Here is a 17955-nt window from a genome sequence, read left to right as displayed (position 1 = left end):
ACCATCATGATTATACGGATCGTGAAGATCTTTTTTGTACAGTTCTTCTGTGTATTCTTGCCACCTCTTCTTAATATCTTCTGCTTCTGTTAAGTGCATACCATTTCTGTCCTTTATCGAGCCCATTTTTGCATGATATGTTCCCTTGATATCTCTAATTTTCTTGAAGAGATCTCTAGTCTTTCCCATTCTGTTGTTTTCCTCTATTTCTTTGCATTGGTTGCTGAGGAAGGCTTTCTTATCTCTCCTTGCTATTCTTTGGAACTCTGCATTCAGATGGGAATATCTTTCCTTTTCTCCTTTGCCTTTTGCTTCTCTTCTTTTCCCAGCTATTTGTAAGGCCTCCTCAGACAGCCATTTTGCTTTTTTGCGTTTCTTTTCCATGGGGATGGTCTTGATCCCTGTCTCCTGTACAATGTCACGAACCTCTGTCCATAGTTCATCAGGCACTCTGTCTATCAGATCTAGTCCCTTAAATCTATTTATCACTTCCACTGTATAATCATAAGGGATTTGATCTGACCTGAATGGTCTAGTGGTTTTCCCTACTTTCTTCAATTTAAGTCTGAATTTGGCAATAAGGAGTTCATGATCTGAGCCACAGTCTGCTCCCGGTCTTGTTTTTGCTGACTGTATAGAGCTTCTCCATCTTTGGCTGCAAAGAATATAATCAGTCTGATTTTGGTGTTGACCATCTGGTGATGTCCATGTGTAGAGTCTTCTCTTGTGTTGTTGGAAGAAGGTGTTTGCTATGACCAGTGAGTTCTCTTGGCAAAACTCTATTAGCCTTTGCCCTGCTTCATTCTGTACTCCAAGGTGAAATTTGCCTGTTACGCCAGGTGTTTCCTGACTTCCTACTTTTGCATTCCAGTCCCCTATAATGAAAAGGACATCTTTTTTGGGTGTTAGTTCTAAAAGGTCTTGTAGGTCTTCTTAGAACCATTCAAGTTCAGCTTCTTCAGTGTTACTCGTCGGGGCATAGACTTGGATTACCGTGATACTGAATGGTTTGGCTTGGAAATAAACAGAGATCATTCTGTCTTTTTTGAGATTGCATCCCAAGTACTGCATTTCGGACTCTTTTGTTGACCATGATGGCTACTCCATTTCTTCTAAGGGATTCCTGCCCACAGTAGTAGATATAATGGTCATCTGAGTTAAACTCACCCATTCCAGTCCATCTTAGTTCGCTGATTCCTAGAATGTTGACGTTCACTCTTGCCATCTCCCGTTTGACCACTTCCAATTTGCCTTGATTCATGGACTTAACATTCCAGGTTCCTATGCAATATTGCTCTTTACAGCATTGGACTTTGCTTCTATCACCAGTCACATCCACAGCTGGGTATCGTTTTTGCTTTGGCTCCATCCCATCATGGTTTCTGGAGTTATTTCTCCACTGATCTGCATTAGCATATTGGGCACCTCCCGACCTGGGGAGTTCATCTTTCAGTGTCCTATCTTTTTGCCTTTTCATACTGTTCATGGGGTTCTCAAGGCAAGAATACTGAAGTGGTTTGCCATGCCCTTCTCTAGTAGACCACATTCTGTCAGACCTCTCCACCATGACCCATCCGTCTTGAGTGGCCCCACACGGCATGGCTTAGTTTCATTGAGATAGACAAGGCTGTGGTCCGTGTGATCAGATTAGCTAGTTTTCTGTGATTATAGTTTCAGTGTGGCTGCCCTCTGATGCCCTCTCGCAACACCTACTGTCTTACTTGGGTTTCTCTTACCTTGGATGTGGGGTATCTCTTCTCAGCTGCTCCAGCAAAGTGCAGCCGTTGCTCCTTACCTTGGACAAGGGGTATCTACTCACAACGGCCCCTCCTGACCTGGAATGTGGGGTAACTCCTCTCAGCCCTCCTGTGCCCACACAGCCACCGTTCCTTGGACCTGGGGTAACTCCTCTCGGCCGCCAGCCCCGACCTCGGGCGCGGGGTAGCCCCTCTCGGCCGCCGCCCCCGACCTCTGGCCCGGTGCTGTTGGAGAATTGAAATCATGCTTTCTTGATACCTGAACCCTGCTACCTCTCTTCTGAAATTTTCTAAAGTTGATTTTTGGCCCTCTTGCCATTTGTTTTATCTTTATTTATATAGTTCTGATCATGCTTGGTGTGTGCCAGCTATTTGGGGAGTGATATTTTTCCATATTTCTGTTGGCTCCTATCAAGTGTCAAATTAGTTAAACTGACCTTTAGCATCTCCAAAGCGATCGTCGTTTTTCTCTCTGCATGGCTTTCAGAAGTGGAGATGATTTACATAGTTTAGCCAATTAAAAAAAAGCCTTCCATAGTTTGGTTTATTAGAATAGGTGCATTGGCCCGTAGCGCAGATGACATAAAGATACCATGGAATGGGTTTCTGCCCTTTGGGAAGACTTAGAAGAGAAATACTATCCCAATTCATAAATTAGTAAAGACCTTACATCATCTATCTGTTCTCCAAAGCTTTTAGTGCGGTGGAAGGCAGTGTTGAGTATGTCCTTGGGGCTGGAGGTGAGAGTGACCAGCCATGAGAGTGACTTGTTCAGACTGGCCAGATGGAAGAGAGTGGCCAGGCATCTTCCCTGCTTGTAGTGTTTGACGAGGAGTCTGCCCCAACTGGCCTGCAGAAGGGCAGCGTTCCGAGTTGATTATGGGAGCTTGACCTGAACAGAAGAAGCTGTTTGTATCTTTTGATGGTATGTGGAAGACCATATTAAAATTCTGATGCTTTAAAAAACATTATGCACAACCGAACATTGTATACATGTCATGAGATTTGGTACTGTGATGAAGGTGTTGAGGAAGGTCCAGAAACACTTCTGGTCACAGACCTCTGCCTGGCTGTCCTGAGTGGCTGATTGCAGATGGGCTTGGTACAGTCTGGTCATAAGTCACCAAGAGCAGGAGGCCATTACGGCTGATCTCAGCAAGGTGTGGAATAACTGGCTCCTCCCAGTCACATCTTTAAGGTGGCACAGGGATTCAAGGGCTGGCCTTACAGCAGAAGCCCTTTACCAGTCAAGATGCTTTTGCCTGTCCTGACTGTGGAATAAATGCCTGACGGTCAGAGCTGATTCTACACTGAGCCCTTTGAGGCAGAAGCATTGGACCAGGTGGGGTTCCAGGCCAGGAGGCTTTTGTCCACCAAATGTAGAAACGTGGGTCAAAACTGAACCTTGAATGAAGCAGACAAAAGGCTTTGGAGAGTCTGTGTATTACATGGGCCTGGTCTGGCTTTTATACTTCAGTTATCAGACTGAATAAGCTAAACTTTTATGTGTCAGGAAGGCCTCGGACCTAGCTCCAACTTGTTCTCTGATTTTAGCTCTTACCTCGTAAATACTAAGCCTGCAAGTGGAGGTACCTATTATACTGTTGCCTTTTTGGAGGTCACCCAAGGGACTCCTCTGAGGACTGAATTGCTTCTATCGTTAGTGCCAGAGGCATGGAAGCCACTGATGGCATTGGGTTGGGGTCCCAGGTCAAAAGCAGAAGCAGCTTGCTGAGTCTTATTGAGAAACAGCCCCCAAAGAGTTGAGTTTTTCTGGGATTTCCCTTCACTTGTAAGCGTCAGGTTTGTCTAATAGATGTACAACTTGATTAAATGCCAGTGCATTACAGATGCAATTATATTTAAGAACAAGCTACTTCTTCTAATCCCTTTGCCATCGCTGATTAATTAGACACTTTGAACTATGCCCAACTGTTTGAAAGCTGTGAAAAATACAACCTGCATAGTTAAAATTTCTGCACAAGCTATTTCCTCATTTGTGCCTATGTGCTTTTTTTAAACCTTTTTAAAAAACCATTCTTTAAATGTAATATGTATTTATACATGTTCCCAAGCACACAATCTGGCTATTTTCTTATCGTGGTTAGCAATCCTTCCAGTTGGCCAAGATACACACTCACACAGTAAATCACGTAACAAAGTATGTAAGAAACCAAGTGAATAATTTAGACTTACCTTCAGATTTTTGCTGTCATTGGTTACACTTCAAAATGTTTGTTTTTTCCTTCTCAATCTTGCACAAATACCTCATAAAGGATCACTGCTGCTGTTTCTAGTGGTATCTTTTTATGGAGGTTTTAGAATATTTTTGTTGTGCCTACCAGGACCAGGGTGGGAGCAGGATGGCTATTACAAGGTATAGAAATTTTTCATTTTATGACGTATAATTATTACTATATATCTTGTACCATGTTTTGCAAATAATTCCCAAGTCTTTTCTGTTATAGAACTGTCTTTTAAAGTAAATGAGCACTAAAAGACCCATTCCACAAGTGAAGATGCCCAGGCAGGGAGTCTCAGAAACTGACCCTTGGTGATTCCCATGTGCCATACACTGGATTTGTAGGATGGGGTATCTGGACGTGCTAGAATATCAGTTTGAATATTTATGTATTTCTCTATCCCTGGACTGAAATTTTCATCAGTTGGCACAATGATCCTTATGCCAGGCCTTGAACTCAAAAGCCTGCTTGGCTCAATCTTCAGGATCCTCAAGTCCCTATACACCACTGTGTTTCAGACCAGTTTTTCTTTCTTCGACTTGATGTCCCCAAAGTGGGGCAGGTAACAGTTTCTCCCACTTTGGAGGAGATATTTACTTCTGACCATGCCTTTATTATATACATGTATATTTCCTTCCCACTCCCTAATCTCCCTCCTGAATTCCAAACCAGATTTTGCCCCTTTCCAGAAAAGCCAGACTAAATCAAGGTCTCGACCACTAGATCTCTCCCTCTTCATGGAGAATGAGGAAGCAGTCCACCCTGGCTAAGCCAGATTGTTTGCAATGAATGTATAGAAAGTAGAACACAGTTGAAAGGCTTTAGGTAATTGTGCAACTCTGATTTTTATTGACTTCTTCTTCCCGCACCCTCCTAGGTAACAGCTTGTCTGACTGCTGTGGCGAAAACAGACCATGAAGTTCAGGTGCGCAGAGCTGCCATCCACGTGATTGTGATGCTGCTTCGGGGACTCAGCCAGAAGGCCACTGAGGTAAGTCAGTCTCTTACCATTTGCAAATTCCCTCCCTCTTTGTTCTTTATTTGTTCATCAGTCTTCCTTTCACCAGGACAGGCCTGGAACCTTTTTCCTGGGTGAATTCATACAGGTGAATCAGTCAGCAGGGATTTTTATAGCAGGAAAATTCTGTTATTTGCATCTTCAGTAAGAGTCTCTATTTTCTCTGTGTCACATTAGGCAAACTGCACACTAACCTCCAGAAAAACCAGGACACAAGTTTATAGGTTGAGGTCCTGGGCCCCGGCGTTCCCTTCAGAGGTACAGGTTCCAGGGTGAGCTATGGACTGCACCAAGCCTGCTTTTTATAGTGTGAACTTGAGTGATTTGTCTTCCTGACTCATTTCATTGTTCATATGGAATCACTAAAGGGCTTCATTTCAAATGTGTCCTTTCTAGCTGTGAGTACAATCCATGAGATTTTAGTCGTTGCATAAATTAAACTTTTATTCCTCCTCCAAGTGGGCTTGGCTGGATTTCTCCCCAGTGTGTGGCCACTCTAGGAAGAAAGTATATTTATTCACGTGTGTGCTGAGAATGAATGACCTCTAAATTAATTTTCTGATTGATTTTATTGGAAACACATTCCCAGTTGACTTTATAAAGAGAGTTTGCATTAATAATTCACTTCCTGGCATCCACAATGCTTGTCTACGGCCGGCACATCAGTATTTAACCAAGTGTCAATGAAGCCATTAGGAAAGTGTTTTGTCAGACACTTGGCTTTGTGAATGCTAGAATTTTGCCAAGTCGAGTTCCTGACACTATTTTTGTACAAGCATTAGTTATCCCCCAGTTACGTTATCTAGGACCTTGATTGGAGTGGGAGACAGAGAGACCATAACTTGACATTTCAGATAATGGTTTTAGGGTACTCACTGCTCTTGTTGAGAATCTGCTGTACAAAATGGAATTTAAAAAGTCAGTGTTTTTTTTACCCACTGTCAAAATCTACAAAACTCTTGACAAATATAGCATTGTTATGTAAGTTGTTAACAACAGGGGAAACTGGGTAAGGAGTATACAGGAATCCTCTGTATTGTCTTTGCAGCTTTTCTGTAAATGTAAAATTATGTCAAAATAAAAATTTATTTTGAAAATTGAGTTACAACACTATTAAACTAAATCTTAAAAACTCTGTGTAAGTGCACATACCCTTACTCAGTGAGAGAGAGAAAGTGTGTGTGTGTGTGTGTGTGTGTGTAGCAGAGCAAATGTCTGGTTAGTAGTGCAAGAAGAAATAGAAACGCTATCCAGATTTTTTTCACATCTGTATGTAGCCACTGAAAGCAACACTGCTTGTCTCACCAGTACTGAAATAATTTGTGGCCATGGAAGGTTTGTGTCATTTTCAAAAAGCCATGTGAATGAAAAACCTCTGTTCTCCAAACTGTCCCCAGTCTGTACTCACTGAAATTTATAAATTGTGCTTACTCAGTGAATAAAAAAAAGGAAATGAGATGGGATGAGTGTACAATTCCTCTTCCTGTGCGCCCTTGAGACCAGGTGCATTAAGTCTTGTAATCGTAGGTGTGATTATCATCCGGGGCACTTTAATGAGAAGCGGAGGTAACCACAGAGCTTTCAATCTAAGATTTTCTTCACTGCTCGGTTTTGCCCCCAGGAACAGCTGAAATGAAAATGCCACTTTGTTGGTGAAGTTTTGTTTTGTTTTGTTTCCTGTTAATCACCGTCTCTCAAGCTGCAGAGTGCCAAAAGATAATCCTAGGTTTCAGTGAATTCTCTGTTTGTCGTGGATGTGCCGGCCTGCAAACTGTGGTCTGGGCAGCTTGAAAAGAAAGCAAAGAGTCCAGTAAGAAGTGGAGGTCCAGAAGATCAGGAGATAAATTGGAATCCTAGAGGGAAGACATTACCACCCCCACCGATGGGGTAGCTTTTACCTCTTTCCCATTTGTACGTAGCTAGAATAGCCACTTTGGAGGGAAATACAGCCTTCTCTTTCTTAATAAAACACTTTCTCTGCTTAGCCTTGTTTTGGCCTTATGATCATATCTGTTTATTTACTCATTCCCAAGTATAACCTGCAACCAGAAGGGAAGCCCCTTTATAAGCTAATTCTGCCTTACCTTTGCTGAAAATTGAATTTACAAGGAATACCCAGGAGTGGAGATATGTTTAGACCTGTGCTTTCTCTTGGCCTCAGAGTTAAGTACGGCTCTCCTTATCATGGAGATTATGAGACTGGAGACAGCATGGGAAAATTGTGCCTAACTCTCCAACTCTTCCCAAGTTAAGTCTCTGCCAGGTGACTTGTTTATTCTGAGAACTGTAAATGTTTAGAACATCCATATTATTAGAACATCCATTCATTCCAAAGACAGTAATGAATAACTGGAACAGTAATGGCTGAGCAACAGCCTACCAGTTGTATCTGGGAGGCATGCAGTGCATTAGGGGTGCTGCTGCTGCTGCTGCTGCTTAATTGCTAAGTCGTGTTCAGTTCTTTTGCGACCCCATGGACTGAAGCCCACCAGGCTCCTCTGTCCATGGAATTTTCCAGGCAAGAATACTGGAGTGGAAATACACCACTTCCTTCTTCAGTGGATCTTCCTTCAGGGATCATACCCTCATCTCCTGCATTGGCAGTTGGCTTCCTTACCACTGAGCCACCAGGAAAGCCCTTTTAAAGATTTTTGAATGAGTGATTTGGTGTGACCAGAGGCTCTCAGAATCCTGACTGTATAATTCCCTTAGGAGCAATAGTTCAGTATCCATTAATTCAGGATCTGTTAATTCAGTGTTCACACAATTTTATAGAATATAACTTAATATTACAAATAACAAGAATCAACTATATATACGCTGGGGAAAAGATTGAGTATCTTAAGAAAAAGAATGAATGATTTGGGGTTGACTATAGTTCTAGATTTATATAGGTAACTAATACCACAGTCCTCTGCATAGTTTACTGAAAGTTGACTTAGAAGGACTGTAAGGGACTTCCCTGGCAGTCCAGTAGTTAAGACACTGCCCTTCTACTGCAGGGGGCATGGATTCGAGCTGCATGGGTTTGATCCCTAGTCAGGAAACTAAGATCCTTCATGGTGTGGTCAGAAAAAACAACAACTGTGAAATACTTTAGAACTTTGCACACAGGTTTGTAGTGACTAAGTATGGTGACATTTTAATATTGAAACTTTCTCCCTTGTTTTTTAATGTTAAAAAGTAATTACAGCGCATACCATTTCTTCCTTCTAATCCCTAATTTTTAAGTGACAAAAGAATAATCTGTACTCTAATGGGAGATAAGTAAGTAGGCTTTAGAATTTATTCCTTCAAAATGACAACCAACCCTCTACATCATCTTGTATCTTCAAAAATAAGCAAAATCTGGAAGCATCTTCAGGGAGGAGAGTTTGAGATTAATTATTAATTGATGGTTGAGTCAGGTTCATAGCCAAATCCAGGCCTCCACCCAGGATTTTTTTTTTTAATATTTATTTATTTATTTGGTAGTGCTGAATCTTAGTTGCAGCTTGCGGTATCTAGTTCCTCAACCAAGGATTGAACCCAGGCCCTCTGCATTGGGAGCACAGAGTCTTAGCCAGTGGACCACCAGAGAGGTCCCAGGAATGGTATTTAATTCCTTCTTTTGAGTCCAGTGTTGGACTCTGATACTAGAAGTCTCTTCCCAGTAACATTAGGAGTAGTGGGTTCACTAACTTTTGTGCAGTTGGAAGTTGCTCTCTTACTTTTTTGCGAGAGAGAAGGCAAAAACCAAGGCTTTAAAAAAAAAAAAAAAGATTTGTGTATGATGTTGTGTTTTTTAATGACAGCAGTCACACATGGTCCGTCCAAAAGGTTAGCGAATGCGCCCTGGGTTCACCTTGTGCCTGTCTGACCAGACTGAGAACTAGAACCCAAGGGGGATGTGACAGTCTCTGACACAGCAGGTTATAAGTGAACTGACAGACTACATGGAATCTTTTCTTCATTTTATTGGCTTTGCTTTATCCCCAAAGTTATTTTGACATTTGTTGTGGGGTTTTTTGGTGCTATGTATGGGTGCAGTTAAATGAGCCCAGTTTCCTTCCCAGAGCTGGTTCCACAGACACTACTCCTTTTAACAGATCAGAGGTTCCATATGAGGAGCAAATGAAAAGAACATTTATGTAAAAATGACTGGGATCCGGGTAATAATTACTCCTTTGTAAACTTTGAAAAAGAGCTAGGGAAAGCCCTTTCAAGACTGAAATTAAGAAGCATCACCCCTTCCTGGGAGCATAAAGCCACTGCCAGTTGAGCAAGGCAGGAGTTCTATCAATCATCCACTACTGGCCCAGACTTAGGTGTTTACCTATTGATAGTATTAATAAAAGGCATTTAATAGGAATTCAGCATTTTGGGACATCGTTTATGATGCCCTGGAGACAGAGGCATAGAGGGGTTTTAAAGTATGTTGTATCCCCCACAGACACTTCCCTTAGACGTTCTTCTTGTTGTTGCTCCGTTTCAGTCGTAGAGAAAAAATCCTCTTATGCCCTGTATCGGTTTCCTAGGGCTACCATAACAAGTACCTCAAACGGGGTGGCTTAAAACAACAAAACTTTACTGCCCTGGGACTCCCCAGGGTGGTTCAGTGGTTGGGACTCTGCACTTCCACTGCAGGGGCGCATGGGTTTGATCCCGAGTGAGAGAAAGAACTAGGATCCCACATGCCACAGCCAAAAAAATGTAAAATGAAATAATTTTAAAATAATATAATAAAGTAAAATATTTACTGTCCTATAGTTCTGGAGGCCAGAAGTGTAAAATCAGGGTGGGCCGTGCTCTCTCCAAGGTCAATTGGGAAATTCCTCCTTGCTTCTCCTCAGCTTACAGTGGTTTGCCGGAAATCCTTAGTGTTTATTGGCTTGACACCGCTTTATTCCAGTCTCTGCCTCTATGGTGGTCTGCATGCTCCCTCTATGTCTTTCATTACATGGCTTTCTTCTTGTAAGGACACCAGTCATTTTGGGTCAGGAGCCCACCCTGCTCCAGTATGACCTTATCTTAACTAATTGTGTCACTCCAACTCTGTTTCCAAATAACTTGGGGTCACATTCTGAGGTACTGGGCTTTAGGACCTAAACATAGGGGGAGCGGAAGACAAAATTTAACTCATAACAGGCCCTTAGGATTCCATAGTCCTTTCTGTCTTGTGCTTATGCTTCTCCACCTGTTCATTATTGTTGCGTCTTGAGAAGAGCCTGTTCTGTGTGGAGTGTCTCAAATATCAGAGACAACAATGATGAGGATTATAGTGGGGATGTTGTTACTATTATCATTACCACCATAACCACCACTAATGTCTGATCCATAGATTTGCTGGGTTGTTGAATGACTGTTAAAAACCCACCAAAGATCATTTTATATTCAATCCAGATGAATAGGAAATTTCTTTCATGGCTGGAACTTTAGAACCTTACACTTTCTGTCATGTCAGACCCTCACCCTCAGTCATCTCAGATTTTGCAGTTGAGCCTTTCAACTCTGCAAGCATCTCACAACTGCATACATCACCTCATTCCTCCTCATGATTGGTACCAACTTGACTGGGAAAATGCACAAGAGCCTAGAAACTTTGTAGTTATTGAACCAAAAAGGACTTATATGTTTGGACTTGATTAACCTCCAACACTGTTGTTTTCCCCCTTTCTTGCCTACCACAAGGAAGCAGTGGATATTGCACCACAAAATAAGAATCATGCTATCTGCTCTCATAAAGCAGGCACTGAGCTAGTATGTTGCTGTATTGTCTCACTTGATTCTCTCAGGACCTCTGAGGGGTAGGTGTTGTTACCCCCATTTTACAGATAGCTAAAGGAAGCCCTTCAGAGGTTAAACAAACCTCTCAAGCTCACACAGGTAGTATTGTGTGGTAGAGGTTTAAGCCCTGGCTTCATTTCTCTAAGGCCCGTGCTCTAGCTGGCTTTACTGTTCGGAACCTTAAACTGCTTATTTTTTAAAAACAAAGAGTGGATAAAGATTATTTTTTAATGCAAAGAATTATACCAATAATATGTGAAAATATACAATAAGCAGTCACTGGTTTAATTTCCCATGCTGAAAATGTTTAAAGCAATGTTGCAGTTTATTGACTGGAGACTTGGTACCAAGTTTCAGTTCCTGTTTAGCCATATACTTTCTCTGTAAATAGCAAGTTCTCATCCCTTCCCTCTAGCAAGGTGTTGCCAAGAAATTATGATGACTTTCTTTACTTCCTAAGACCCGATCAGACCAGAAGCACAACTTTTCAAATGTTCATTCCCACACATTAAAAATTAAATGTTTAGTCAGTAATGAATGCTTGTTTTTCCAAGGATCTCTACCATCTCTCAAGTATTAAGATTTCTATATGGGATAGTGATTCAGAAGTCATGCCTCAAAACCCCTGAGTTAAAGAGGGTTTGCAGCTAGATAACCCTGGAGATTGTCAGGGACATTCAGTGGTGTGTTCGTCCCAGACTCTGAACCAGGGTCTGAGAGAGCCGCTGGAAAGTTGTCAGGAGAGGAGTAGGACCAGGCTGGAGACAGACCCAGCCTGAGGGAATCTGGTGAACAGAAGAGAGGCAAGGCCACTGCTGCTGACCCAAAGGAAGGTAAAATGACCGTGCTCTGTCCATCAATAGCACAGTAGCCCCTTCTCCCCTCACCTTGTAGGTTTTTCTGACATAATTTCTAAAATTGAGATACAACCTACGTAACTCATATCTATAAAATTAAAGTCTACAATTAAAGGTTTTTAGTATATTCATTAAGTTGTGCAAACATCACCACCATTTAATCCAGAGCACTTCATTACTCCCAAAAGAAGTTTTGTACTCAATAGCAGTTATTCCCCCATGACTCCCTCCAACCCATGGCAACCACTACTGCCTATGGATTTCTACTATGGATAGCCTAGTTTCTGCCTGTGAATTTGCCTTTTCTAGATATTTCATATAAAAATGAACCATAATATGCAACCTTTTGTGTCTGGCTCCTTTCACTTAGAATAATGTGGTCAAGATCATCCATATTGTAGCATGTATCAGGATTTCATTACTTTTTATGGCTGAATAATATTCCAGTATGTGAATCTAGCATATTTGTTTACCCATTCATTCATTCATTGATGGACATTTGGGTTATTTCCACTTTTCGGCTATTTTAAATAATGTTGCTATGAGCATTTGTGTACAGGATTTTGTGCAACATATGTTTTCAGTTTTCTTGGATATATACCTAGAAGTGGAATTGCTGGGTTGTATGGTGCCTCTATGTTTAGCTTTTTGAGGAACTGCCAGACTGTTCTCCAGCTGCACCATTCTTGATTTCTACCAGCAACGCATGAGGGTTTCAAATGTTCCACATTCTCATTAGCTCTTGTTATTGTCTATCATTTACCAGATTTATAGCCATCCTACTGGGTGTAAAGTGGTGTACTTTATTTATTTTAGATTTTATTGTAGTTGATTTACAATGTTAAGTTAGTTTCTAATATACAGCACAGTGATTCAGTTACATTTATTATTTTTCATTGTAGGTTATTACATGATACTGAATATAGTTCCCTGTGCTGCACAGTAGGACCTTATTGTTTATCTGTTTTGTATAGAGTTCTTTGTATCTCCAAATCCCAAACCCCTCATTTATCCTTCCTCCCCTTTGTCCATTTTAGCAACCATATGTTTGTTTTCTGTGTCTGTGAGTGTTTCTGATTCATAAATAATTTCTCTTGTATTTTAGATCACACATGTAAGTGGTATCATATGATACTTGTCTTTCTCTGTCTTGGTTACTGCACTTAATATAATCTCTAGATCTATCCATGTTGCTGCAATGGCATTATTTCATACTTTTTATAGTTGTGTGGTATTCCATTGTATATATGTGACCATATCTTCTTTATTCATTTATCTGTTGATAGACATTTAGATTGCTTCTGTGTCTTGGCTATTGTAAATAGTGCTGCAGTGAACATACATCTTTTTGAATTATGGTTTTGTCCAGGTATGTGCCCACAAATGGGATTACTGGATCATATGGCAACTTTATTTTTAGTTTTTCAGGAACTTCCATACTGTTATCCATAGTGGCTGTACCAGCTTACATTCCCATCAGCAGTTTAGAAGGGTTCCCTTTTCTCCACACCCTTTCTAGCATTTATTGTTTGTGAAATTTTTAATGATGGCCATTCTGACTGCTGTGTATTTTTTTAACTTAGTAATTTTTGTTTGATTTCTCTGATAATTAATGTTGTTGAACATCTTTTCCTATGCCTGTTGGCCATCTGTATGTCTTCTTTGAAGAAATATCTATTTACATTTTGTGCCTATTTTTTGATTGGGTTATTTGTCTTTTTGTTATTGAGTTGTATGAACTATTTGTATATTTGGGAAATAAAGCTCTTGTTGGTTCCATTGTTTGCAAATATTTTCTCCTTTTCTGTAGGTTGTTTTCTTTTTGTTTATGGTTTCCTTTGCTATTCAAAAGCTTATTAGTTTGATTAGTGCTCATTTGTTGTTTTTGTTTTTTGCTTTTCTTTCTATTGCCTTGAAAGACTGACATAAGAAATATATGCATTCCTCGTCCCAATTCTCCTTATACAACTACGTTACAGTTTTTACTATATAGCATTTAGTGTTTATATTATTATGACTATAACTATTATCTGTAGCTGAGCCATGTAATATGATTATGTGACTTATGTGAGATTTATGATTTATGTTCTTTTTTAAGAGTTTTGTGGTGTCATGTCTTATATTTGCCTTTAAGTCATTTTGAATGTATTTTTGTGTTGGTGTTAGGAAGTATTCTGACTTGCATGCCACTGTCCTGCTTTCCCAGCATTACTTGTCAAAGAAACTGTCTTTTCTCCACTGTATACTCTTGCGTCCTTGTCAAAGATTAATTGACCATAGGATTTGGGTTTATTTTTAGGCTGTATTATGTTCCATTGATCCATATGTCTGTTTTTATGCCAATACCATGCTGTTTTGATTACTGTAGCTTTGGAGTAATGTCTGAAGTCTGGAAGGATTTTGCCTCCATCTTTGTTCTTTTTCCTCAGAATTGCTTTGGCAATTCTGGGTCTTTTGGATTCCATATAAATTTTAAGGGTATTTGTTCTAGTTCTGTGAAAAATGTTGTGAGTAATTTGATTTGGATCACATTAAATCTGTAGATTGCTTTGGGTATTATGGTCATTTTAACAATATTAACATTTCTAATCCAAGAGCAGGGATTATCTTTCTGAATAATTTTCAGTTTTCTTTTTCAATGTTTTGTAAAGTTCTCAGCATATAAGTCTTTCACCTCCTTTGTCAGGTTTATTCCCAAGTGTTTTTTTTTCAATACTATATTAGAAGGGATTGTTTTTTACTTTCCTTTTCTGATATTTCACTATTAGTGAAAAGCAATGCAGCAGGTTTCTGTATATTAATCTTGTATCCTGCTGATTAGATGCTTTTTAAAATGTTTACTTTTACATTTCTAAGTAGCATACTTATACTTTTATTTCTTGATTTTTCAGTTCATTTAATGACTTCCTACTAGATCTAATATGTACAAGTGGGATGTAGTCATTATGTTCCTCAGGTATAAAAAACTGGCCTGCAGTGAGAAGGAATGAAACAGCAGAGTATATGTGGCTTAGACTTAGAGCATGAACTCTAGGACTAGAATGTCTAAGACTGAGTCCCCATGGTTTCCTCGTCTGTAAAATGAGGATAATAATAGTACCATTTTATAGGGTTGTTGTGAGAATTAAATGAACTTCTTTATATAAAGTATTTGGAATGTATAGGTTCTAAAAACTCATTATGTATTAGTTATTATTAGTGTGCCCCCCACAAATATATGCATTCCTATTCCCCATTCTCCCTATACAACTACATTACAGTTTTTATTGTATAGCATTTAATGTTTATATTATTCTGACTAGAACCGTTATCCATAGCTGAGCCATGTAATATGATTATATTTCCTTTCTTATATGAATTTCAGCTTTCTCTGAGGTTAATAAATGTCTCAGGTTTACACTTGTTCCTTTTCTATAAATCTATTATCAATTCATCCCCAATCTCTGCTAAAAGTTTATAAATCTCTTAAAAGTTTCAAGTACATCAAGTACTCTGATATCTTCACATGACTCCTACAACCCTTCATCCACTTGCTCTTCTCTGGACCCATTACTTTCTAAACCTGTTGCAAGATTTAAGAATAGAACACTTAAAAGCTCATGATGCTCTTTGTACATGGGCAATACTTATGAACAGGTGGACTTCATAGGAGGATAATCTGGCCAATTCATTGGGAGATTCCGACTTATTTTGAAGTCTTGTCTTTGAGTCTGGTTAGAGAAGAACCGTCTTGTCTCCTTCCTAGAGGATGTGAGCCTGGCTGCCAGGGTTCTGAAAGACGGGTGGAAGGAGGAAGATGGCAGTCTCACCATTAGTGTGTGTACTTTCACATAATTGTTCTGTTTTCAACATGGCAACCTCATCCTTATCTATATCTGACGTCCATTTATCCAGAGTCTCTCTAATTGGACCTCAAGAGGATAAAACTCTAGACTTCTGCTGTGGTTGGGGAGGGGCAGTCACCTGGATACACAGAGTGGAAGGCATTAGGGGACCTAATACTACTCATAGACACTTCTAACCAGAGCTTCTGTTCATCTCCATGTTAAGAAGTATAGCCCATCAACTCCTGAAGTTTTTTGCATTTCTGTGGTGCATTAGACTTGCTTCTGGGCTTCTTAGATTTAAGAATCAATTTACCATCCAAACCAGGACACTTTTTTTTTTTTTTTTTTTTAATTATTTATTTATTTGACTGCACCAGGTATTCGTTGAAGCATATGGGATCTAGTTCCCTGACCAGGGATTGAACCCAGGGCCCCTGCATTGGGAGCACAGAGTCTTAGCCACTGGACCACCAGGGAAGTCCCCAAACCAGGACACTTTTGAGAGGACACTATTAATAATTATAGCATCACAGTAGATGTAATCTGTACTAACCTGAGCAAATCAGAACCATGACCCTAGGATTCATCCAGCTGCTTTCTAGCATCTAAACTTTTGTTGCCATGGTCTTGTTAGTTCCTTTTGTTCTGACAGCAGCATGACCACTGATGGTAGCCCAGTGTGGCATCTTACATCTAACACTGAGATATTCTCTCTCTGGCCTCAAATGCAAAAATTTCAGGGAAGAAACATAATGTCCCAGCTAAGATCGGATACCCATCCCAGGTCAGCCAGCGTGGCTGGGCCAAGTGGGGTGTATGGGGTTGCTGATTTGTATAAAACTAGGTTCAGCCTCCTCTATAGCCATTTATGAGAGAAGAGGCTGGAGCCAGTGCCTGGGAGTAGGGGATAGTCCCGTAGATTTCCTCAACAGTAACTTGGCCAAATCAATATGACATTAGTGATGGATTTAAAAAGTAAAACTGAAAAGATTGAGACTCAGTAGCATACTATTTCTGCTAAAATATAAGTGTACAACTTTTTCTAGTGATAACATAAATGACAGTTTGGAAGACCTAACATTTAAAGATTGCTCCCTTTCTGCCTCTTCTGCATAATCATTTACATAGATTTACATATGTTAGAACCTGAGTTGTCTTCCTCTTCTGCATCAGACTTAAGCTATTTTATTTTCTGTAGGATAGCTTTATCCTTACCCTTCCTAATCTGATCTAAAATCGCCTAGAAGATACTGTCATTTAAGCACAGAATTTTGAAATGTTCATGGTAGGAAAGGCCTTAGAGACTATTTCATTTACAATTCACAAAAAATTTCACTTTGCTTATTAGCTCCGTGAGTTGTTCCTTCAACATGAGGTGTCCATGGTCAAATAACTTTGGAAAATGCTGTGTACTGCTGTATACTCCCCTCCTGGAGATTCTGTGTACGTTTGCCTATTAAGGGGTTTGAGAAGTCCTGAAACGAAGAAAACTAGCAGCTTCCTCAGCTCCTCAGCCATTTACCAAGGAACCCTGTTTTCATTATAAGCATGCCAAGTAATAATGTTCCATGGGACATACTTTGGAAAATAATCCAACCATCCTATTTTATGAATGAAGAAACGAAGTTCATGAAGAGACTGCGGTTACAATTTTCCGAAGGTAATGCCAGGAAGGATTAGCACTGTTTCCAGTTATTCTTGGGAGCTTACACTGGTCAAGGGCTCATGAGAATATAGTATCTCCTCCTCTTCTTCCTTAATTCTCTCACCCACTTGAACAAGGTTCACCTTTTTATCCACAGTGTCTTAGGTCACATCATGAAGGTGAATTGGAGCACAAGATAACCATCAGATGTGGAAACATCAATGTCAGCTCCCTTTCTCTAGATCAAAACCAACATACTTTGATTACAACAAGTTATTTTAACAAATATTTTAGAGTTCCCCTTTTTATCCTCCTGAAAGGAGGATATAGCTCCTTAACCTACCTATATTTAAAAATCAATGTAATATTCAACTATAATATAAAGAAGTAATAAAAGAATAGTATTTTATAATAACATATATTTTAATATAGAAATATCTAGGCCAACTCTAAAGATACAATGAACTGTTCAGTTCCTCTTCTATGTAGAATCATCATGAATGTAATGGCTACAAATACAAATCAATAATAAATATCTTATACCAGCTACTGAGACGTTGAATAGCCTGATTTTCCAAACTGGAAACTGCTCTCTGTAAAATTCCAAACAAGTAAAAATATTATCTTCTCTCAATTTATATAGTACTTGCATTCTTAAAAAATTCAGTGTATAATACAACCTAGTGAAAATACTTATATTGAGCATTTATTATATGGTAGCACATATATTTAAGTGCTTTAAATTAATTCATTCATTTAATTTTCATAATGATCCCACTTAGGTATGATTAGTATCCCCATTTTATACATGGGGAAACTAAGACAGAGAAGATAAGTAACCT

General features: G+C 39.7%; 1 protein-coding gene across 4 annotated transcripts in view; it reads left to right on the top strand.

The window, feature by feature from the left end:
- The window catches only part of TANGO6 (transport and golgi organization 6 homolog), a 184672-nt gene that overhangs the window by 150937 nt on the left and 15780 nt on the right, over nt 1–17955 (top strand). For all 4 annotated transcript variants that reach the window (XM_081512685.1, XM_081512686.1, XM_081512688.1 and 1 more), the window contains one exon: nt 4878–4991. In XM_081512685.1, the coding sequence (XP_081368811.1) occupies nt 4878–4991 (114 nt within the window). The remainder of the gene's footprint in view (nt 1–4877; nt 4992–17955) is intronic.

Source organism: Giraffa tippelskirchi, chromosome 7 (genome assembly GCF_054371585.1).
Source record: "Giraffa tippelskirchi isolate mGirTip1 chromosome 7, T2T-mGirTip1v1.2.pri, whole genome shotgun sequence".
NCBI lineage: Eukaryota > Metazoa > Chordata > Mammalia > Artiodactyla > Giraffidae > Giraffa > Giraffa tippelskirchi.
Note: the sequence above shows the minus strand (reverse complement) of the source record. Positions and strands in the feature narration are given on the sequence as shown.